Consider the following 24,993-nt stretch of genomic DNA (forward strand, 5'->3'; position numbering starts at 1 on the left):
AAGAATTACACAAGTGTGCTGAGAAATTTCAAGCAGAGTTGGATGCCCAAGGTCAAAGGATGTGTCACAGTTGTGGTCCTTTTTGGGATTTGTCAATTACTGTAACAGCTTCCTGCCAAACCAGGCAACTGTGCTCCACCCCATGAACTCATTATTACAGATTGGGAAGAAATGGACAGTGGACAAAGCAGCTTTCCAAAGGACAAAGGAAATGGTGATGTCAAAAACTGTGCTGGCACATTATGATCCAACTCATTCAGTGATACCTTGCCTTATGGTGTAGCTATGTCACATGTTAGGAATGATGGAAGTGAATGCCTCAATGGAAATACCTGGAAAAATTTACAAAAGAGGAGACTGCTCTTGATGTATTCTCCCTAAAGCAAATTGAAAGTCTCCCTATTACTGCAGAGACGATCCAAAGGGAAATCAGAAAAGACCCAACGCTATGTTAGGTCCCATGGTCACCCAAAATGGCCTGAATGTGCATCAGAAATTCAGGATCCCCCATTTTTGCTAGAACTATGATGAACTTGCCTTTGACAGGGGTTACCTTGTGTGTGGGTTGAGCGTTATTGTACCATCCAAGCTGAGAGCTGAAGTGTTGGAGGAGCTACATGCTGGGCATCTAGGCCTGGTCAAAATGAAACCGTTGGCTCGAAGCTTTGTCTGGTGGCCTGGGATAGACCAGCAGATTGAGCATCACGCCATGCACTATCTGAGATACGAACATGTCCAGAAGATGCCAAGAGCAGCGCCTCTCCATCCTTATGAATATTGCCCTGGCAGAGGTTTCATGTGGATTTTGCTGGACCATTCATGGGCACAAATTTCCTGGTAGCAATGGATGCAGCTACAAAGTGGCCGGAAATGTTCCCAATAGCCTCCACTGCAGTCTCACACACTGTTAATGTGTTGAGAAGCATCTTCTCAAGGGCTGGTGTTCCAGAACACTTGGTCAGTGACAATTGACCCACAACTTGTCACAGAACACTTCCAGTCATTCTTGAAAATGAATGGAATAAGGCATATTACATCTGCACAGTGCTACCCAGCTATAAATTGGTAGATGGAAAGGTTTGTCCAGAGACTGAAGAACACACTGCGAACAATGTCAGCAGAACGCTCTGCACTGACACTGAACCAGAAGCTCTCCAATTTCCTCCTTGCAGATCGCAATGCAGCACGCCACAACCAGCAACTCACCAGCTGTACTATTCCTGGGCCCCCTTGCGCTCAAGCTGGGATCTACTCAGACTCGGTTTCAGAAGGAGTACGCAGGACAAACAGCTATGACAAATTGAGAACTCCTCAAACAAGGAGGTTCGACACTTCACTCCTGTAAGGAACTACAGAGGTGACCAAAAGAGGGCACTTGCAAAGATTAAGGGCAGAACTGGACGGACGGACGGACGGACACACACACACACACACACACACACACACACACACACACACGACTAGAGAGCAATATGTTTATGCATTTGAGTTGAGATGCACTCAGTATCGAACAGGAGTTTATAATTAAGTAGGCAGGAGTGTTGTGTATTTAATACTTCAGTAATATTTGAGTAATATTGTGAATATAGTGTTTAAATATTCTTTGTTTACATAACGCATTGTGCACCCTATGTAAAAGTGTGTGAATGGTATATGTCATCGTGCCGCCACGTCGGAAGCTAAAATTAAAAACGAAGCTTTCAGGCTCCCTTGTTTTTCTCTCAATTAGTTTTATGTTTTGGAGTTACAGAACATAATGGGAGTGAAGTTAATTGCATTCTTTTTTGCTTGTAAAGGGCAGGTTTCTGGATTACAAGCTCCTGCAGTTCTGAAATGATCTCTGTTTCTGCTTGTACTAGAATAACTTTGCACTTGCAACATTGCTGAGTGTTTGTGCCAGTTTGGTGCTGTCGTGGTTAGAATAAGAATCAGGTTTATTATCACTGACATATGTTGTGAAATTTGTTGTTTTGCAGCAAGACATTAAAAAAGATACTGTAAGTTACTGTAATATATTAAGGCTAATTGTGCAAAATGAGAGCAGAATCATCAGGCAGTGTTCATGGACCATTCAGAAATCTGTAGAGGGGAAGAAGCTGTACCTAAAAGGTACAGGAACAGCTTCAGCCTCATGTACCTCCCTAATGGTAGTAATGAGGAGAGGGCATATCCCAATTTGTGAAGTTCCCCAATGATCGATGTTGCCTTCTTGATCCACCACCTTTTAACGATGGCATCGATAATGTGAAGCTTTATCTCCATGATTGTGCCTACAACCTTCCGCAGCTATTTTTTCGGTGTGATGCAACCAGTCAGGATATTCTCGAGAGTACATCTTCAGAAGCGTACTAATCTTTGGTGACGCACCAAGTCTCCTCAAACCATTAATGAAGTCTCACTGTTGGCATGCTGCCTTCGTAGTTGCATCAACGTGTTTGGCTGAGGATAGTTTCTCTGAGATGTTTGATGCCCAGGAATCTAACTTGGCCATGCTTCCATTTCACTTAAAAGCAGTTAGATTTTCCAACCAGCCTGGCTCTGCACGGATCATATCAGAACACTCACTGCCTCACTGATCTTGTTGCTTCCCATAACCCCAGCTCCTCTGTTCTAGTTGATGTTTCTACTCCCTTTAATTCAGTAGCGGTGTGGTAATCTATTTATGTCTGTAACAAAGGCCGCTGTTTGTTGAATGCTTTGTGTAAATATTAGAAGCTGACATCGGGCCCAGAGATGTAACTGGAGTTCATGTGGAAGCACTCTAGCCTGAAGGGCGTGGGTTCACGTCCCAGTGAGGGAGACCTGAGCACAGGCCTCTCCTGAGAGAGGGTTGCGCGGCCTTTCACGTGAGGCATTAAATTGAAGCTCCATTTGCTCCTATAGATCAGAGGGCCCGTTAGTGCTGCTGCCTCAGGCCTCCAAGGAGCCAGGTTCGATCCTGAGCTCGGTGGCTTGGTGTTTGCATATTCTCTCCAAAGGTGAGCTGATGGGTTAACTGGCCGCCGCAAAATAACACGAGTCAGTGGCAAAAGAGTCGAAATGTGAAGTGGGTGGGCATGTGAGAAGGAACCGGCTTCAGGGTTGCAGGAGATAAGATGAGGGCATTAGGATTGCATGCAGATAGCAGGACTCAATGGGCTGAATAGCCTCATGCTGTGTTCTGGTAAGTATGTTTGTGTGAATGATCTGAGGGTATTACTTCAAAGGTGAATATGGGAGATATCATTGGAATCGAGGCCAATATTTGTTTTCTGTCAACATTACAGAAAGCGTATTACACGATAGTGTTATTTTTTTACAGATGTTTACTGTATGTGCAGAAGCTGTTCTGACTTACAATAATGTTAACCTACTTCCTTTCCGCTTATTGTGGGTTTAATCCTCCCAGTAGGGAGAGAATCTCAAGCTTCTCATGTAAATTTGTTCGTCTACTTCTTTCCCGTGTTTTCTAAACAAGGCTAAGCACAGCTCCGATGCCATGTTTAAGTTAGCTGACTGTCTTTTTAAAGATGATGACCAAACAGTATAAAGGAGGGAGATTGAAAATCTGGCTGAGTGGCGCCACAAACTCCTTTCACTTAATGTCAACAAGACCACAGAGAAGATTATTGACATCAGGAGGAGGAAACCAGAGGTCCATGAGCCAGTCGTCATCAGGGGATCAATGGTGGAGAGGGTCAACAACTTTAAATTTGTTGGTGTTATCATTTCAGACAATCTGTCTAGCACATAAATGCCATCGCAAGGAAAGCACAGCAAAGCCTCTGCTTTCTTGGAAGTTTTTGAAGATCAGCATGTCATCTAAAACTTTGGCAAACATCTACTGATGTGCAGTGGAGAGTGTACTGACTGATTGCGTCACGGCCTGGTATTGAGACGCTCATGCCCTTGAACGGAAAAGCCTACGAAAAGTAGTGAATGCAGCCAAGTTCATCATGGATAAAGCCCTCCCTACCATTGGGTATCACGCCACGGAAACTGGCATAAGCACCAGCCTGATGAGCCTGTAAGACTCGGGACAGACTTTAACTTAGCTACCATTGGGTACATCGACATGGAGCTCTGTTGCAGGAAACCAGCACCACCATCCAGGCTGCCATCAGAAGCCTCAGGAACCACACCACCAGGTTCAGGAAAACTTATTATCCCTAAACCATCAGGCTCTTGAAACCGAGGGGCTAACTTCACTTACCCCATCACTGAACTGTTCTCACAATCTATGGACTCACTTTCAAGGACTCTTCATCTCAAGTCCTCAATATTTTTTATTCACAATTATTGTTATCTTTTATTTTTTCTTTCAATTTGTATTCATATATTTTGTTATTTTTCCATCCTATTGGATGTGACCTTTCATTGATCCTATTGTGTTTCTTGTATTTACTGTGAATGCCTACAAGAAAATGAATCTCAGGGTTGTATATGGTGATGTATATGCACTTTGACGATAAATTTACTTTCAATTTTGAACTTTAATTAAATAACCTCTTGTTGAAATTTTCTCTTCCTTGTTGCTCTACTTTCTTGGATAAACATCAAACCCTGAGGAGATGACAGTTAATTGCCCTGTCAGAGATGGTGGTGTTACTGTAATGCTGAACTTGAGCATCTCCATTTATTTGGCCCACCCTAGACACATTGCTGCGACTGGCGACCTCTGTAGGTTCACTTGCATGCAGTCAAAATGATCAGTCCTGCTTTTGGCTTGTGAGCTCAGTTCCACTGGAGATGTCACACTGCTCTCCTCTTTCCATTCCCCCAACCCATCCCACTCCCAGGCATACGCTCCTTGCCTTTCACTTACACCCCACCCCCCCCTCTTCCAACTTCATAGAAACGAGGGTTGAAATAGGACCCGATTTATTTCCACCCATTTTGCACTCAAACGTGAGATCCCTACCAAAGTGTGCGATTACGAACAGATAATGTAATTTCACACTCCACTGGTGCATGCAATACCTGAATTCTTCCAAGATAACTCATTGCTTTCTAGAAAATCTCTATAAAGTAACGTATTTTGAGTGGGAACTCCAGACAGCGTGGACAAGATGTGTAGAACTATTGTGGGAATCCAAAATATGCTAGCTCCGTTGAGATCTTTGGAACTCTGCCATTACTTTTATCTTCCCTCATTACAGGAAACGCAATATAGAATTGATCCAAAAACCAAGGAGCTTCCACCTCTACGGAACCCCGATATACTTGTGGGCGAAAATGACCTCACAGCGCTCAGTTACCTCCACGAGCCCGCAGTTCTGCACAACCTCAAAGTGCGCTTCATGGACTCCAAGCTCATCTACACGTATTGTGGTAAGTGTGCTGGTATTCTGCTCTCACGATGATGGTGGTGACCAGAAGTGATTTGATTTAAATTGGGTAGGTCAGGAATTGTGCCATAATTTTAAGTAATTTGTGACGGGGCTGTTTTCAGCATTGTGGTCATTGGCTTTCTGTTGGGTGTTGTGCTGTCTTCTGTCCAGTGGAATGGGCCGTCATATCATGTGTTGAAATTTTAACCTAACTGTGCTAAAAGAAGAACTAATTTTTTGTTGTTAGTAATGAGAAATTCTAGTATTTGAAGCTCACCACAGGAGATCTTTACATTTTTGTACTAGGCCTGGTTCTATTTTAGGGAACTGAACTATTCACTTATAGGTGTCATCTCTTCATTCTGTTTTAGTTGAAGCAACATTCTCATCTTCTGCAGAGGTATTAAACGTGTCATAATTGTTATAGATTAAATCGTGACTGTTGTGGGAAGGTAGCAGAAATGTGATATGATTGAACCTGAAGACGTCCTCCAAAAGATTCCTTCTTTATGCTGAATATGTGTTGCTTTGAATTGGTCATCCTCTATTAAATAAATAAGGCCAGGCAGCACCTATAGAAAAATGTACGGTTAGCGATTCAGGCCGATACGTCGACTGTACTTTGTTCCCATAGATGCTGCCTGGCCTGCTGAGTTCCTCCAGCATTTTTGTGCGTTGCTCCGATTTCCAGCATCTGCAGATTTTCTCTTGTTTGTGTTAAAATAAATAAGTTGTCTTATATGGGAATTACCAGCTGTGGACTCTGTTTTTCCATTGCTGAATTCCACTATGTGCTATAGATTACCAACTTCCGGTAGGATGGTGGCGGCTTCTATAGGGTTAATCAACGGTGCTGTTGTCTCTTTTTAAATATTTTTTACGATCGCAAGATGCTGCTGGACATAAAGGACTTGAGATACTGAAGGTCTACCCTGTCAGTGAGTTACTTGTTGGTGGAGACGGTGAGGGAGCTGCACTTGGTGCAGACATTGATGCTCCTTGCGACAGAGGGGCACTGGTACGCAAAGGAGGTGTGCAGTTTAACAGCGAATGATCATCTTAGTCACTTTTCTTGGGATTGCAAGACCCTGTTGGACATTAGTGGTGTGGAATGTTTCAAGTCCAGTTCACTAGTTTATTGGCAGATGGTGGGGGAGCTGCAGGTCTCAGTTCTAACCAGGACTAGGCCTCAAACCGCGGTGTTGGCTGCTTGCCAGGGGGAAGAGCTGGAGTTGGGTGCTCCACTGGAGTGCCGGAGGTGACGTGCATGGCAACCGTGCTGCACCCCTGTGTTTGCTATGCAGAAAACAAGCTATATTGTGTTCGACTGCAGATTGTTGCAACATTCATGGACTTGGACTATATTTTTTCTTAGTGTGACTATTGTACTGCTGTCTTGATTGTGCTTCATGGTACCTTGTGTTGTGTATGACTGTTGGCACTGTGTTTTGCACCTCGGCCCCAGAGAAACGCTGTTTCATTTGGCTGTAGTCATAGATATTCATGTATGGTTCAATGACAATTAAACTGGAATTTGATTAGTTTTCCAACATGTAGACCTCCAGTGGGTTAAATTTACTTCCACTACAGAATCCATTCTAATCAAGCATCTTCCAGAGTAAAACAATTTTAAATGCCTTGTTCAACTAACATTGCTGAGTTATCTTGTTTGTAATAATTACGTTAGCCTAAGGTCTCAGCTCACTCTCGCTTATGAATGGCTGGTATCTATTTCCATTGAATTACAGTGCCAAATCCCTCCGAGGCACGGGTTCCCAACTTGGTGTCTACGGACCCCTCAGTTACTGGGAGGGGTCTATGATAAAAAATAGATTGGAGCCCCTGCTTTAAGGGAACCCCTCCTGTTCCCCCCACCCCACCCGACACCTCAAGCACCCAAGGGCAGCAACAACTCAAGGATCTCATTGTGTTACATCACAGATAGTTGATACTGATATGTTCTGATCTTTTTTTTTCCGAATGCTTTTTCAGCTGAGAAAAGATGTCTCACCTCAATTTTAAGGAAGTATGAATGATTTAAAAGAAGCATTGATTGTGGATTACAAATCCTTTGTAATCTGACAATGTGGATGTCTTGAATTTTCACTGGCCTTTTGCAAAGTCAGTGCTGTAAACGTACCAGTGACTCACTGAATGCTGGAGTTTGTCTCAGATCCCACTAACACCAGGCACAACTGACTGAAGAAAATACAAAGTAGTTACCCATAAACTGTTGAGATCCTTGTCTAGAGAAAGCTTATGTTCCTCTACCAGAGCAGGTGAGATTATTGGTTGAGAGAGATGAGCTACAGGTGCACTCAAAGGGATCGCTTGCCGTCGTGGAGAACTGTTCACATTCGGGAATAATTTTGTGAATGGTTGGAAGAGATCTGAGTCATTCATTTCTAGGTGAAGTTCTTTTACAGGAAGATTTGCCGAATGCTCTGATACCAAACTTCTAACATTTCCCCCTCACAATAATTAATGTACTAATTTTAAAACCTGTAAATAAATGATCCATGACTAATGTGAAGTTTACTTGAGTCTTAATTAGGTCACAGTCCTAGAGCAATGCAGAACACCACTATTGAACCTACCTAAGGCTGAAGTAAGTATTTGAGGAGTGAGGAAATTGAAGGGGTGTTGAGTGGACATGACGACTACTAGTGGCTTTAATGAACAGCGGAGCAGACTTAATAGAGAACTCATAACCTCTTCCCTGTTTGCTGCATTCCATTGCTTGGAAGTTAGAATTCATTTCAAATATGAGGTATTGATTTTCTGAACAGAGATTGAACTTGCCTGATTCTTTTAAGCTTGGTGTTGTCACTTCTGAAGATGTCCAAATATATTATGATCTGAGATGTTTTGTGGATTCAGACAGAATTGACAGGGCTGTTATCTCGGTTAAAGAGAAAAGCCTGCACAAATTTCCAATTATAACTGCTGCAGGATCTTGACTTGAAGCATTAACGATCTGTTTGCTTCCAGTCTACTGAGTTTTTCTAGTAGTTTGCTCTTTGCTCTATATTACAATATCTGGAGTCTTAATTTTGTATTTCCATGCTTGTACTCAAGTAAGCTTGAAATTAGAATGGCCTTCAATTCTGTTCCTAACTTTGTACCCTGTATCCATGGCAAAATTGATCTTGCTCCCAATTTGTTTTAAAAAAATAAAATAGGAGCAAGAGTTGGCTATTCGCCCCATCAAGATCTCCCCCCATTCAACAAGACCTCGTCCCTTTATCAGTGACGGATACCCAATGTCTTCAATTGTCTGATCTTTCAAGAATGTATCAACCACCTCTTTAACTGGCCCTAACAAACTCGCCTCCACCACAATCTGGGATGGCGTGTTCCAGCGATTTGCTACCTCTGCAAGAAGTTGTTCTTGCACATCTGTTTTAAATGACTGGCCCCTGATCTGGTATCACGAGATTTGCGATTTTTCTCACCAAGTGGAAACATTTCAACATCTGTACTGTCATGCCCCCTTGTGTTCTTGAGTGCTTCAAATAAGAACATTCCTCGTTCTTCTAAATTCCCGAGTCAACCTTTCAAGCAGATTTTAATCGTTGAACTGTGGTATTACATTCCAGTAAGTTTTCCACTGAGAAAGAATGAAGAGCTAGAAGCAGGAGTAGGTCATTGTCTCTGTGTGCTTGCTCCTCCACCATTTAATAATATTATGTTTGATTTTTTTTTACCTCAGCTCCATTTTCGTGGAATAAAGGTTTTGATGTGAATATTTAGATTTCTTTGCCTTCTCGCCTCCAAGAGGACCACAACCTTGTCCTAGGGTTTGGAGGCCTGTGTGCCTCAATGACCCAGAGAGCTACTTTGGCTGGAGTCAGGGCCTTGTGCTTTGGCTGTTGGTAGGGTCACCCATGCCAAACAAGTCAAAGGGTAGAGGCCAGACTAAGAGTGGTCCACTGGTCCTCCAAGATCGGGGGTTCAGCTCAGGGCTAACAACCCTGACTGGTCAGCAAAAAAATAATTACAGGAACAACAATGAAGGATCCTTCTTTCTCCGTGTGTGATTGTCAGAGACGGAGAACCTTCATTGCTGTCCTAAATGCCAGCCGTGTAACAAGACAGTAAGTTTGTCCTCCTGCAAATAATGACTATGAATAACTTATGCACATTGTGGAGACGGGAAATTTATGCTGGTTCTATTTGTTCATTGGTGAGTAATTAATTTTATAAAAAGCCATCAGGATTTGATCTTCCGTATTACGATGCTTAAGCATGGAATTTTTCCTACTTTCTAGGTATTGTTTTGGTGGCCATCAATCCATATGAGCAGTTGCCTATCTATGGGGAGGATATCATCAATGCCTATAGTGGACAGAACATGGGAGATATGGACCCTCATATCTTCGCTGTTGCTGAGGAGGCTTACAAGCAGATGGCCAGGTTGGTGCCTTGATTCATTCAGCTTCAAGTGCTTTTTAATTTTCTTATCATTTATATATTCAGCAAGTGATCTAAGATTTAAAGAAAAAAAACTACAAATATGTAAATCTATCAGTGATTAAATATTCTTTCAGGATATTTTAAAATTTTAGCTTTTTTTTAGAGAGAATTGTGCCTATCCTGACTGGAGAGTGTCCTAAACATGCTTTGTTTACAGCGAGACTACCATTATGAATTGTCGAGGGAGCGTTGAATTTTTTTTCTGCTTGGGGTACTTCTTAAGTATCATTTTGTTCCCTTTATCTCAACATTCAAAAGAATCAAGAAAAAAGCTTGATGGGATGAATTTGGAAACTGTTTGGAATTTATTGCAAGGATGAAGCAGGAAAAAACCAATAGCGTGCTTTAAAAATAAAATGCTCAGACAATCGTGTGTCTGAGGCTCCAGTCAAAGAGATGAGAATTAGGCCAGTGGTTGTTGATAATTGTGTGATTTTGTGAAACAGTGAGCCATGTGTGAGGTTAGCCGTTCCCACCAGTTGCCACCATTTTATTAACCAGGGCAGAGCAGGGTAAAATAGATGGTTTTGATGTCAGTCTGTCAGGTGATATGGAAAGACAGGATCATTCTGGGCTAGTGCTTCGCTTGGTGGTGGGGTACATACTGACCCGCTGATTTCACTGGGTGTTAAGCAAATGGACGATCACTGTTGTGGAACTCCAAAACTGAAGATATACTTAAAATTTGTTAACATTCTTGGAGGAGGGTGGGTAATCATTCACGTGGGGATTTTATGACAAAGTTATGGAATTGTGTAGAAACAGGCTGTTGGGAACACGATGTTCGTGCTGACCATCGTACCTGTTTATACTTAATTCATTTATTCAAACTTGTACCATAACCTTCTAAGCTGTGACGATTCAAGTTGCTTGCTTCTTTTTGGTGCAGATGACTTGCCACTGCATTGAAACCAAACAACAGTCCTCCATGGACTGTTACTTCCTTATTTAATTGCTCCAGTATTGGTACCAGATGGTTTCCCCTGTAGCTGAAAGGGTATTACATTCTAGGTACTGGCATTCTAGCTGAACATTTCAGTGGAGCTTCCATAACCACAGGGGGCTATTCAGCTGTTTTGCCAGAAAGGTGCTCTTGGCCTACACTGGGCAACAGAGGAACTCAGTGAAGAAGAAGAAAGCCCTTAGCTCTGGGTGGAGTCAGTAGGCTTTTTAGCAGGCTTTCTTGTTTTCACAAGGCCGAATTGCTAGCTCGACGCTCAACCCAGCACGGATGGAAAGCGTGCAAGGCAGCCAGCTGGATTTGAACTCGGGAGCCTTGGCTCCGAAGTCCACCACTGATGCCACTATGCCACCAGCTGGCCAGAGGAGCTCAGTGCTAATTACCTATTGTACTGCTGCAGATGCTGGTAATCTGAAATAAAACCTGAGCGTATTGCTCAGTAGGTTTTTTTAATCACACTCTAACCAGTTGAGTAATTCCTGCATTACATTATTTTCACATGTTGAGCATTGACTATCAAACAGCAGATTTTGTTGCAGCATTTTGCTTTGTTTTTTGGGGGGGTAATCTTCATGTCACTGGTAAGATCAACATATAGTGCCCGTTCTTTATTCTCCTTGAGAGGGCAGTGGTGAGGCAGAGCCTTGAATTCGAAGCCTCAAGGTTGAAGCCCTTCGCTTGGACCAGCGTCTGAGGGTTCAGGGCCACGGTCTGGAGGTTGGAGACCACCTCGGTGGCTGTGGTGGGAAAGGGGTTTGCTTTTGTTGTTTTCATTGGCGGCATGTTGTCCCGCTGAACCTTGCAGACATGCCACTTTATCTGTTTATTCAGAGATACTGCGGGGAACAGGTCCTTCTGACCCAACGAGCCACACTGCCCAACAACCGACCTGTTTTACCCTAGCCTAATCAGAGGAAAATTTACAATGACCAAATAACCTACTAATTGGTACATCTTTGGACTGTGGGAAGAAAGCGGAGCACCTGGAGGAAACCCACACACACACGGGAAGAATGTACGGGTGCCAGAATGTGTGGGAAACTTGTCTGCTGTCCCCAGTGCATTGGTTCAGAGGGCGCGTGAGATCTCAAGAGGCTGGATAGACTTGGGCTGTTTTCTCTGGGGTGGCAGAGGCTGTGGGGAGATCTGATAGAGGTTTACAAGATTATGAGAGGGGTAGGTAGAGTGGGCAGAGAGTATCTGTTTCCCAGGGTTGAAGTGTCTAATACCAGAGGGCATGCTTTGAAGGTGGGGTTTGGGGAAGGAGGTAGGGACAAGGGGGATGTGAGGGGTAAGCTTTTTTCTCAGATTCATGGATGCTTGGAGTGCACTGCCTGGTATAGTGGTAGAGACACGTACATTAGAGGCTTTTAAGAGAAGTTTGGACAGGCACTTGGATGTAAGGAAGATGAGGGGATATGGACAAGGTGGAGGTAGGAGGGATTAATGTTTGGGTGCTTTTGATTTGCTTTTTAGCTGGCTCGACACATCATTGTAGGCCTAATGGGCTGCTCCTATACTGTACTGAACTGCGTTCATCCTTGGATTGTATTGGTTGTTAACGCAAAGGACACAGTTCACTGTGTGTTTCAATGTACATGTGATTAATAAGTTAATCTAAACTGTAGTGATCCTGCTGGTGGAGATGTTGTCTGGTGCTGTTGCAGGGAGAGAGTGTGTGTGGTGAACTACATATACCTATCTGGACACGCCCCCTGTTGACTGCTCCTGTGGCCCCTCCCACTGACCATGGCTCCTCCCACAGACCCCAGTATAAAGGCGATTGAGGCCTGAGCCCGGCCCTCAGTCTCCAGGATGTAGTATGGTGGTCAACTACTGCTTGATCTTTCTTCCAGTCAACAAAAGCCGATATCTCGCCGTCACGTCTCAGAGAGAGTTATTGATGGTGCATCAGTGTGTCAGGAAATTTTATCTGGAGTCAGAAGAAAGGGTCAGACATTAAAAAAAGAGGAAGTTATAGTAAGAGATAAGATGGGAAAGATCTGCTAAGTGTAGAGTTAATTTCCACTTAAGTACGCTGATAGATTCTGTCTCTGGAACTGGAATTGGTTAATCATTGTCACATGTACCAAGATAACCGATAGAGCTGTCCATGCAGATAATTTGAAAACGTAAGCACTTTGAAGTAGTACGGGAAAAGCAATAACAGAATGTGGAATATTGAGTTACAGGTGCAGAGAGAGTGCAGTGGAGGTAGATAATAACATGTAAGAGCCATGGCGATCACAAGAGGTCCGTTCACTGGTCTGATAACAGTGGAATAAATGCTGTCCTTGAACTTTATGGTGTGTTTTTTCCCCGAGTTTTTCTATCTTCTGCCCAGTGGAAATGGGTGGAGCGACGTCTGTCCTGCCGAAGGGTCTCGGCCCGAAGTGTCGACGGTACTTCTTTCCATTGATGCTGCCTAGTCTGTTGAGTTCCTCCAGCATTTTATGTGTGTTACTTATAGAATTTCTAGGGTGGGATTTATTTTAGAGTTTTGGCTGTTTTCCCAAGGTAGCAAGGAGTATAGCCTCCCCTGCATGGTCTGATCTGTGACCGAGCTCTGCAATTTCTTGTGGCCTTGGGCTGAGAAGTTACTACACCAAGATTGGTGCATTGATAAAAATTGGTGAGGTTATTGGGGCATGCTGAATTTCCATAGCCTTCTGAGGAAGTCTAGGTACTAATGTGCTTTATTGGACTTAGCATGATATGGTTGGCCAGGACAAGCTATTGATGATGTTAACACCGAGCAACTTGAAGCTCTCAAAGGTCTCATAATTACTTCTCCATGTGTAACGATCTGATCTGTATAAACAGTATGCAAGACAAGCTCTTCACTGTATCTTGGTGCATGTGACAATAATAAAGCCAATACCAATTTAAAATTTTCTTACCACCTTCATTCCACTAATAATGTACTGTATTAACTTTTATAATATAAATAATTGCTTCAAGCAACATTTTAATGAAAACTAATCAGCATCAAAATACATACATTAATAAGCACTGATTTCAGAAATAAAATTCAAATTCTATCAATGCTAATGATACTAGATAAACCCAGCATGTATAAAGTTCAAGGTACATTTATTAACAAAGTGAGTATGTCATATACAACCTTGGGATTAATTTTGTTGCAACACCCACAGGAAAATAAAGAAATACAATAGAATCTATGAAAATCCATTCATAACAAAGGCAGAGTCCTTGAAAGTGAGTCTACAGTCAGTTGAATGCTATGGGGCAGCAACTGTTCTGAAACGTGGTGTGGGACCCAAGTCTCCTGCATCTCCTGCCCAAAAGTAGTAGCGAGAAGAGAGGGGGACAGGTCAAATGCAGGCAGGTGGGACAAGCTCAAGGTGGGGATCTTGGCTGGTACGGAGTACTGGAGCTGTACACCAGTTCATTTTCCGCTCTTGGTCATCGCCACTTTAATCTGGCTTGAAGCCCACCCTGGCACTTCTCTCTTCTGGCGATGGTTGTAGCTCCATTCCTGAGAATCCTTCAAGTTTGTCGAATCCTTCAGGAGATCTTAAAATGGCTGTTGATTATTTCTTAAGTTATAGACATTTCTCCCCCATTTTAACCCCTTTAAAAAATACCAAGAAAGGTGGCATGCATCACTTTTCACAGGCCATCAATACACACGTGGCAACAGGACCCACAGAGGTCTCCCATCATCTTCAACTGTAGCATCTTCCCTTCTTGGGAATTTTCAGCTCCCATAGAATAATCAGCTCACGGGATTCTTCCATACTGAAAAGCTTGATATTTGGCAAGAGTCTAGAAGGAGTTACAGTGGAGATAGAATATAAGACTTTACTAGCAGGATCCTGCCTAGATTATGGGGCATGTGCTATAAGTAGAAGTCAGACAAACTTTGTTCTTTCTCAAGATGCAAAGGCTAATGGGAGACCAGATATAAGTTTGTAAATTGACAGGTATAGGTAAAGAGGTGTTATTTCTTCCTCAGGGTCAAAATGTCTTAATACTACAGAGCATGCATTTAAGGTGAGTGGAGTTTAGTTCAAAAGAGATGCGGGGCAAGGATTTTTTTAAAAGAAAGTGGTGAATGCGCTGCCAAAGGTGGTGGTGGAGACAAATACAATAGAGGCATTTAAGAGGTTCTTGGATAGGTACATGAATGTGCAGAGAATGAAGGGATGTTCTCATTGTGTTGGTAGACGAGATCAGTTTAGTGAAGCATTCAATTATTAGTTTAATTAGTTTGGCACGACACTGCAGATTGAAGGGGCTGTTTCTGTTCTGAGTCATGGATGGCAAGGTTTGGTTTTGGGCCTGGGAAGGTCTTGAACTGGCATATGCCGCACATTTAGTGGACTCTTTATAGAAGTTTCCACAGGCAGTGAGGTTCTTGCTCAGCATCCTTCCCCAGATGTCATCCTTGTTGTCGACAGGCACAGGTTTGGTGACCGACGGATTCCCAGATAGAGCTGATGCTGCTCTTTTAGGTTAGGTGGGGAGAGAATTGACTGTGTTTAAACTTTTCAGCTTGTCTTCATTTCAGTATATGAATTGGGGTTTAAGAGACCACACTTTACACTTTGAGAGGTGAAATGTCCATTGAAATTTTTCTCACCTCACCTTCAGATGGCTTTTAAATAGGCTGTAGTTAAAATTATGCATTCTTTAAAGTATATATGGACTTCTGAATTAGTAATAGGAATACTCCACTCAGCTTCTAGAGTCTGATCTATTAACAATCACTCATAACGTTTTGCCCATGCTTGTCTAGGATATATTGATCTCTTTTTAAAAATATTCAGAGACTCTGCTTCCAACTGCCTTTGAGCAAGAGAGTTCCGAAGATTCGTAACATGTTCAGAAAGCTTTCCCTCATCTGTCTTAATGAGCACCCCTTCAAAGTGATCGCAAGTTGTAGATTATCAGGCAGAAGGAAACACCTTGTTAAGTTCCCTGAGGATTTTGCCTGTTTCAATCATGTCCCTTCTTGCACTTATTTAGAAGTTTAGCCCTTCTAAACTACAGCAGTTGAGTCTAAATTCTCCTCCTAAACCAGCCCTGCCCTTCCATATATCAATCTTCTCTGAACAGTTTCCAACCTTTAGCAGGATCAGTGAGCGCATATCCTTTATACAGTTCCCTCCTCTTAAAAACAGGCCATCGTCAGTTTCTGTTGTATGTTCTTGACATTAGCACAATCAACCATATTAGGTGGCCTTTCCCGAACTTTCAAGGACAACTACGGTGCTAGTTTTCCACTGTGGTGGTCGTCATCCAGTGCATATCATAGAAAATGGAACAGTACAGCACAGGAACAGACCCGTCAGCCCACAGTGTGGTGCCAAACCAATTAGATTAGTAATCGAACAACTGACTAATCTCTTCGGCCTACACAATCCCCATAACCTTCCATTTTCCTCAAGTTCCTGTGCCCGTCTAAATGTCTTGCAGACATTTCTATAATGCTTTTGCCTAGTCAGTGCATTGCAGGTACCCCCCCCCCCCCCACCACGCTTTGTGTGTCTAAAAGGAAAACAAACAAACCTTGCTCCTCACAACTTTTTTGAAATTGCCCCCTCTCAGCTTAAATGCATGCCCGCTGGTATTAAGAATTTCAGTCTTTGGAAAGGAGATGTTGTCGTTCTGAATTATGTCTCTCATAATCTTGTAAACCTCTATCAGATCTCCCCTCAGCCTCCACCACTCTGAAGAAAACAACCCAATTTGTCCACCCTTTTGTTATACCACATGCTCTCTAATCCACGCAAGATCCTGGTAAACCTCTTGTGTGCCCTGTCCAAAGCCTCGACATTCTTCCTGTAATGTGGTGACACGAACTGTATTGAATACTCCAGATGCTGTCTTACTGGAGATTTATAAAGCTGCAACATAACTTCCTGACTTTTAAACTCAATGCCTCGACTAATAAGTGCAAGCGTGCTAAATGCCTTCTTACCACCCAGTCGACCTGTGTTACTGCTTTCAGGGTAGCTTTGAACTTGGACCTCAAGATCTATCTGCTCCTCAACAGTCCTAAGGGTCTTGCCCTTAACGGTGTACAGTCAGTTTACATTTGGCCTACCAATATGTAACATTTCACTTTTTGACCATTTCTCTGCCCATTCTTGCAACTGATCTAAATCCCGTTGTATTCTTTGCCAGTCTTCTGCTCTATCCACAACACCACCAATCTTCATATCATCTGCAAACTTACTAACCCACCCCTCTACATTTCCATCCAGGGGAATTAATATACATCATACACAGCAGATGTCCCAGTATAAATCCATGCTGAACGCGACTAATCACAAATCTCCCGCTAGAATAAGACCCTGTGACCAATATTCTCTGACTTCTATGGGCAAGCCAGTTTTGAATCCAAATAGCCAATTCACCATGGATCTCATGCATCTTAATCTCCTGGATGAACCAGAAGATAAGATTGTCATCCAAGTCCAGCAGTAATGGTAAGCATGTCAACCAGACGAACATCCCCAACGTTAAGACTCTGTTGGAGATTCCACAGATTCACTACACTTTGGATGACAAAATCTCCTGTCTCACCTGGGCCCTGTACAATAGCAGAAAGACATCTCCACACTTGCACTCAAATAAGATTATAAGATTTGGAGCAGAATTAGGCCTTTCGGCCTGTTGACTGGTCTGTCAAACAATCATGGCTGTTATTTTTCACTCCCATTCTCCTGTCTTCTCCTGTAACCTTTATTATTTTTTAAACAAGCAATACCCCATCAGTCTCTTTTTAAATACATCCAATAACTTGGCTTCCATAGCCCTCAATGGCAGTGAATCTGATCTTTGAAGATCAGCACACTATTTTCCCGCCATTAACACCTGTTAATCACTCTCATCAATTGGTGTACCGAGATACCCAGGGCCATGTTGTCAAGTATTCTGGGATGAGAGCCATCATCTCCTGAGGATTTATCAGCCTTCAATCCCATCAATTTCCATAACATAAATTTCCTTACTAACACAGATTTCCTTCAATATCTTCCTCTCACTAGAGCCTTGACACCCCTATCATTTCTGGAAGATATTTTGCTTCTGTCTTCACCCAACTATTTATTCAGATGGAGTTGAATTTCTGTATTTTCTCCCAATTATAAATGTTCTGTTTCTGACTGCAATGGATGTATGGTTGTTTTCACTAATATTTTGTGCTTCACATAACCTATAGAAGATGCTACTTTCAGTTCTTGTGTTCCCTGCAAACTTAATTATGTACTCTGTTTTCTCCCTCTTAATTAATCTCTTGATCTTCATTTTCTGATTGCTGAATGGTTCCCAGCTGTTAGGTTTGCTGCTTTTTTGGACCAAATTGTATGAATCCTCTTTGGATTTCATGATTTTCCTTTGAGTGAGTTGCTTGAGGCACACCACTCTTTTATCTTTGTGCCAGACAGGAATGATTAATTGTTGTTGCATCATCCACGCAGTCCTTAAACGTTTGTCGTCAACCACGTAGATAATGTCATCAACTCTCACCTCATGCTTTCCTTTATTTAGATTCAGGATCCAAGTCTCAAAATCAACTACAAATTAATGATAATATGATCATGATTCTCAAAGCCAGGCTAATTAATCCACTTTCATCTACGGTCTAGGACATATATGTCAAACTCAAGGCCCGCGGTGGAATTATCTTTGGCCCGCGAGATAATATCTAATTACTATTAAAGCTGGCCCCAGTAATCGAAGCGCCTATGGCGTATGATATGGCTAATGCTAAGTTTATTCGGGTACCAGGTTTTCAGGGTTTTTAGTGTTTATTCGGCAGTCTTCTTCATAAGAAACGGAATTTGTAAAGTGAAACACGTTGTAGTTATAGCAGAGACTGAGACACATGAGAGCAGGCTGAAAAACAAAAGCTGCGTTCGCACGCGTCCGACTGATCCGGCCCACATGAAGCTGCATTTTGCTCAATCCGGCCCGTGACCTAAAATGAGTTTGACACCCCTGATCTAGGATGACCTTCTCTCTTGTTGGCTTCCTGATGGTTAAGTGAAGAACCCATTCCATATGCTCTCTAGGAACACTTCCTCCACAGTATTGTTACTAATTTGGTTAGCTCAGTCTATGTGTAGGTTGAAGTCTTCCATGTGCAACCTTAAGTCTTAAAACAAAGACTTTATACTTTCAATAAACACAAGAGTTTTGGCAGGTGCTGGAAATCCAGAGCACCACACATGGAACGCTGGAGGAACTCAGTAGCTCAGGCAGCACCTATGGGAATGAATAAACAGTCAACGTTTTGGGCCGAGACCTTTTATCAGGACTGGAAAGGGGAAGATGTCAGAATATGAAGGGGTGGAGGGGAAGGAATACAATCCAGCAGGTGATAGGTGATGCCAGTGAGTGGGGGTGGGATGAGGTAAGAAGCTTAGAGGTGATAGGTGGAAAAGGTAAATGGCTGAAGAAGAAGGAATTTAATAGGAGACGAGAGTGCCCCGTGGGAGAAAGGTAAGGAGAAGAGGCACTGGGAGAGGGGGAAATATTACCAGAAGGTGGAGAAATAGATCTTCGTGCCACCAGGTTGGAGACCACCTAGACAGAAGGTGAGGTGTTGCTCCACCAGCCTTGGAATGGCCTCATCGTTACAGAGGAGGAGACCATGGACTGATTTATCAGAATGGGAATAGGGATTGGAATTAAAATGGTTGGCCACTGGGAAATCTGTTTTTTGTGGAGGTGCTTGACAAAGAGGTCCCCCAGTCCACATTGGGTCTTACCACTGTAGAAGAGGTTGCATTGGGAGTACTGGATACAGTAGACGATCTCAACAGATTCACAGGTGAACTGTTGCCTCACCGGGAAGGACTGTTTGGGGCCCTGAATGGAGGTGAGTGAGGAGGGGAATGGGCAGTTGTACCAAGCGTTCTTTCAATGTATTGTGGGAATTGTAAAGGAAATGAGAGGTTGTGGAAAATATCAAGAACTAAAATGTTTAAGAGATTTGTAAGTTAAAAGCAAAATAGTGCAGGCAGTGTGAATTTGGAATTAAACATTAGGCTGAGGCAGCATCTTTAGAGAGAGAAACAGAGTGCATATTTCATCTGGAGATAAGATCAGCATTTTCAGGTTATTTGAAAGAATTATACAGGCAACCCTGCTTGGAGGTGCTGCATTCTTAGAAAACTATATGTGATTTTTTTTTCCATAGCACAAAGCCACGCTACCTGCTCGTGCATTAAGAAGCAAATGGAAAAATTATTTCTATTTGTTTATTTTTATACTTCATTTCATATACATTTTCTGAGTGAATTATATTCTGTATCTCAAATTTTGGGTTGTTATTTTTGATTCCTTCTCTCCATAACCCAAACTGCTGTTGCCTATGTCCTTATTAGAGAGCAAAGTTCAAAATAGTTGCCACGACTCCGTTGATGTTCTTTTGAGTGAGCTGATCATCATTGAACATCTCCAAGGTCGTGTGCAGAGTTTGTGGAAAACTGTTGAAATTGTGTTAAATTTCACTCATCTATTTCCACCTCTTAACTCCATTGGAAAGTGTACTGCAAGTTTTTTCTATGGATCTATGTTTGTTATGGAGGGCTGTGCGGGAGGGAACGGTTAGAATGATCTTGGAATAGTTTGAAAGGTTGGTACAACATTGCACCGTGCTACTGCAGATGCCTCCAGTACCTAATGAAGTGGCTGCTCAGTGTATGTTCAAGGTCTTCTGCTGGGGTGGCCCATCTGCTTCAAGGTTCAATGTGTTGTGGTTTCAGAGATACCCTGCACACCGCTGTTTTAATGTGTAGTTATTTGAGTTACTGTCACCTTCCAGTCAGCTTTCTCTCTTTATTTATTTATTTATTAAATTTTTAGAAAATTACAAAGAATAAATGTAATGATAAAATAGTAAGAGAAAGAAAGAATAATATTAACCCTCCCCCCCCTCCCCTTAACCCTTGTCCAAAGAAAGAAAAAAAAGAAAGAAAGAAGAGAAAGATTGCCTGGATATCGGAGGATCCCCACATGCTCCATGGAGTTCAAAATAATTTTTATTTTTACTTTCCCCAATTACTTTATAATTTTATCTTCAAAGGACCTATGTATTTAATCCTATCTCTTGTAGGTATGGGAGCCAAATTTTCAAAAATATATCATATTCATTTCTTAGATTGTATGTAATTTTTTCAAGTGGAATACAACTATATATTTCATTATTCCAATGATCCATAGTTAAATATAAATCAGATTTCCAAGTAACTGCGATAACTTTTTTGGCTACTGCCAATGCAATTTTTATAATTTTTTTCTGATACTTACTCAATTTAAGTTTCGGTATTGTCCCTTCAATGTCTCCTAATAAAAATAATATTGGACTATGTGGAAGTTGTACTCCAGTAATTTGTTCCAATAAAAGTCTTAGATTTATCCAAAATGATTGAATTTTAAAACAAGACCAAGTAGAGTGTAAAAAAGTACCAATTTCTTGATTACATCGAAAACATTGGTCAGACATATTTGAATTTAATCTATTTATTTTCTGTGGTGTTATATATAATTGATGTAAAAAAATTATATTGTACTAATCTAAGTCGAACATTTATTGTATTTATCATACTATCAGAACATAATCTTGACCAGCTTTTTCCATCAATTTTAATATTCAAATCAAATTCCCATTTTTGTCTTGATTTATGAATTCCTGATTTAATTGTCTGTTTTTGAATCAAATTGTACATACAGGATGTAAATTTTTTAATTTTTCCTTTTTGAATTAATATTTCTATTTCACTAGGTTTTGGCATCAACATTGATTGACCCAGCTTTTCTCGTAAATAAGCCTTTAATTGAAAATAACAGAAAAGAGTGTTGTTTGATATTTTATATTTATTTTTTAATTGATCAGATGACATCAATATACCTCCTTCAAAACAATCACCTATATATTTAATCCCCTTTTGGAACCAATTATGTAAAAGTTTATTATCCATTGTAAAAGGAATAAGCCTATTTTGAATTAAAGTTCTTTTTGCTAATAAAGATTTCTTTATCTCATCGTCCATATTTACCTTATTCCATAAATCAATCAAATGTCTTAATATAGGAGATTCTTTTTTTTCCCCCGTATCCATTTGGATTCACATTTATATATAAAATCTTGTGGTATGTTTTCTTTTATCTTATCTAATTCTATTCTAATCCAGCCGGTTTTTCTTCATCAAAAAAAGACGCAATAAATCTAAGTTGATTTGCTTTATAATAATTCTTAAAATTTGGAAGTTGTAACCCTCCTAAATCAAATTTACATGTGAATTTTTCCAATGATATTCTTGACATCTTTCCTTTCCAAAGAAATTTCCTCACATATTTATTCAATTCTTGAAAAAACTTCTGAGGCAATTGTATTGGTAAAGTTTGGAATAAATATTGCAATTTAGGAAATATATTCATTTTTACAGCATTAACTCTACCTATTAATGTTATTGGTAACATCATCCATTTATCAAGATCCTCTTATTTTTTTTAATAATGGCAAATAATTTTGTTTATATAAATTTTTTACATCATTATCAACTCTAATACCTAAATATTTTATCCCATTTATTGACCATCTAAATTGAGTTACTAATCGACATTGATTATAATTTCCTTTGGTAAGGGGTAAAATTTCACTTTTATCCCAATTTACTTTATACCCTGATACTTTCCCATATTCTTCCAATCTAAAAGATAGTCTTTGCAAAGATTGCAATGGGTTTGTTAAATAAATCAAAATATCATCAGCAAATAAATTAATCTTATATTCTTCTTGATTAACTCTAAAGCCCCCAATGTCTGGATCTGTTCTGATTAATTCAGCTAATGGTTCTATTGCCAATACAAATAAAGCAGGTGATAATGGGCAGCCTTGTCTAGTTGACCTCGTTAAGCAAAATAGTGTTGAAATCTGACCATTTGTAACTACTTTAGCTTGAGGATTAGTATTTAAGGTTTTAATCATTGTATAAAAAATTTTCCTAACTCATATTTTTCCAATACCTTAAATAAAAAATCCCATTCCAATCTATCAAATGCTTTTTCTGCATCCAAAGCAACTGCCACACTCATTTCCTCTCTTTTTTGTGCTAAATGAATTATACTAAGTAACCGGGTTATATTATCCATTGATTGTCTGTTTTTAATAAAACCTGTTTGATCCATATGTATTAATTTTGGTAAATATTTAGATATTCTATTAGATAAATTTTTTGCTATTATTTTATAATCTGTATTCAACAAAGAAATAGGTCTATATGATGTTGGTTTTAAAGGATCTCTATCTTTTTTTGGCAATACAGTTATGATTGCTGTTAAAAAAGACTGTGGGAGTTTATGCATTCTTTCCACTTGATATATTAATTCCATAAAAGGAGGAATTAATAAATCTTTAAATTTTTTATAAAATTCAGGAGGAAAACCATCTTCTCCTGGGGATTTATTACTCTGAAGTGATCCTAAAGCTTCTTCAACCTCTTTTAATGTAAAGGGCATATCTAATCCTTTCTGTTCTTCCAAATTTAATTTTGGGTTATTTGTGATAAAAATTTATCTATCTCAGCAATCTTATTTTGTGATTCTGATTGATATAGTTCAGTATAAAAAATTTTAAAAGTTTCATTAATTTCTAAAGGTTTATAAGTAACCTTATTTGCACTTGTTCTAATTGCATTTATTGTTTTAGAAGCCTGTTCTGTTTTCAGCTGCCAAGCAAGAATCTTATGTGATCTTTCACCTAATTCATAATATTTCTGTTTAGTTCTCATAATTACTTTTTCTGTATGATATGTCTGGAGTGTATTATATTGTAATTTTTTATTAACAAGTTGTCTTCGTTTTTCTTCTGTCATATATCTTTGAGATTCTTTTTCTAACTTTATGATATCTTTTTCCAATTGATCTATTTCTGCCATGTATTCCTTCCTAATTTTAGATGTATAACTTATAATCTGACCCCTTAAATATGCTTTCATCGCTTCCCATAATACAATTTTATCCTCAACTGAATGTAAATTTGTATCCAAAAAAAATGAATCTGTTTTTTCATAAAATCACAAAAAATCTTGACGTTTTAATAAAATTGAATTAAATCTCCATCTATAGATCGATTCCTCCTTATCCATCATTATCATTGTCATTATCAAGGGGGAATGATCTGACAGTATTCTTGCTTTATATTCCACACTTTTCACTCTATCCTGAATATTTTTTGATAATAAAAAAAATCAGTCCTTGAGTAAGTTTTATGTCTATTTGAATAAAATGAATAGTCTCTTTCTCTTGGATTAATTTTTCTCCATATATCAATCAGATTTAAATCTTTCATTAATGATAAAGTTAGTTTTATTACTTTTGATTTTGTAGCAACTTTAGTTGACCTATCCAAAACTGGATCTAAACAAAAATTAAAGTCTCCACCTATTAATATTTTATCATGTGCATCAGCCAAGTTCAAAAAAACTTGTTGTATGAATTTTGCATCATTTTCATTTGGTGCATAAATGTTCGTAAGAGTCCATAACTCTGAAAAAATTTGACAGTGTATAATCACATAGCTCCCCACAGAATCAATTACTACATTTTGTATTTTAATTGGTAAAGTTTTATTAACCAAAATTGCAACTCCTCTCGATTTTGAATTAAATGAAGCTGCAATGACATTTCTAACCCAATCTCTCTTTAATTTCTTATGTTCTGTTTCTGTTAAATGTGTTTCTTGTAGAAAAGCTATATCTCCTTTCATTTTCTTAATATATGTTAAAACTCTTTTTTCTTTTCACAGGTCCATTAAGTCCATTAACATTAAAACTTTAAAAATTAAGTAAATTAATCATTCATAATACCTTGGGAACTCTTTAAAATTCTCCATGTTGCTATGTGTCTCTCCCCAACCATCCAGGCAAAAAGGAAGAAAAATAGAAGAAAGGTAACTAATATATAAGAAAAAAAACAAAATACCCCCCCACTAATGTTGCGAATAAAAAGAAACACAACATTACCCCCTCCCATTTTACGGGTCATGGCAATCGCCATGATTGTACACGTGAAACTCGCAGCCATCGATCAGGAGCTCCTCCAGCTCCCCCGCAAAAAAAAAGAAAAAATATATATTAGTGAAGAAAAAAGAAAAGAAAATAATTAATGTCTCTACTCCCAATTAATACTCCTCAACTATTTTTTTTCTTCTTATTCCTTATAAATGTCCGTCAAGTCCAACCTTATTTCAGTCTTCATCATTAGTCC

General features: G+C 40.1%; 1 protein-coding gene across 6 annotated transcripts in view; it reads left to right on the top strand.

Annotated features, from left to right (window-relative positions):
* The window catches only part of myo5aa (myosin VAa), a 232,756-nt gene that overhangs the window by 79,596 nt on the left and 128,167 nt on the right, over nt 1-24,993 (top strand). For all 6 annotated transcript variants that reach the window (XM_073033131.1, XM_073033134.1, XM_073033135.1 and 3 more), the window contains exons 3-4: nt 5,139-5,310; nt 9,581-9,725. In XM_073033131.1, the coding sequence (XP_072889232.1) occupies nt 5,139-5,310; nt 9,581-9,725 (317 nt within the window). The remainder of the gene's footprint in view (nt 1-5,138; nt 5,311-9,580; nt 9,726-24,993) is intronic.

This window comes from Hemitrygon akajei, chromosome 30, assembly GCF_048418815.1.
Source record: "Hemitrygon akajei chromosome 30, sHemAka1.3, whole genome shotgun sequence".
NCBI lineage: Eukaryota > Metazoa > Chordata > Chondrichthyes > Myliobatiformes > Dasyatidae > Hemitrygon > Hemitrygon akajei.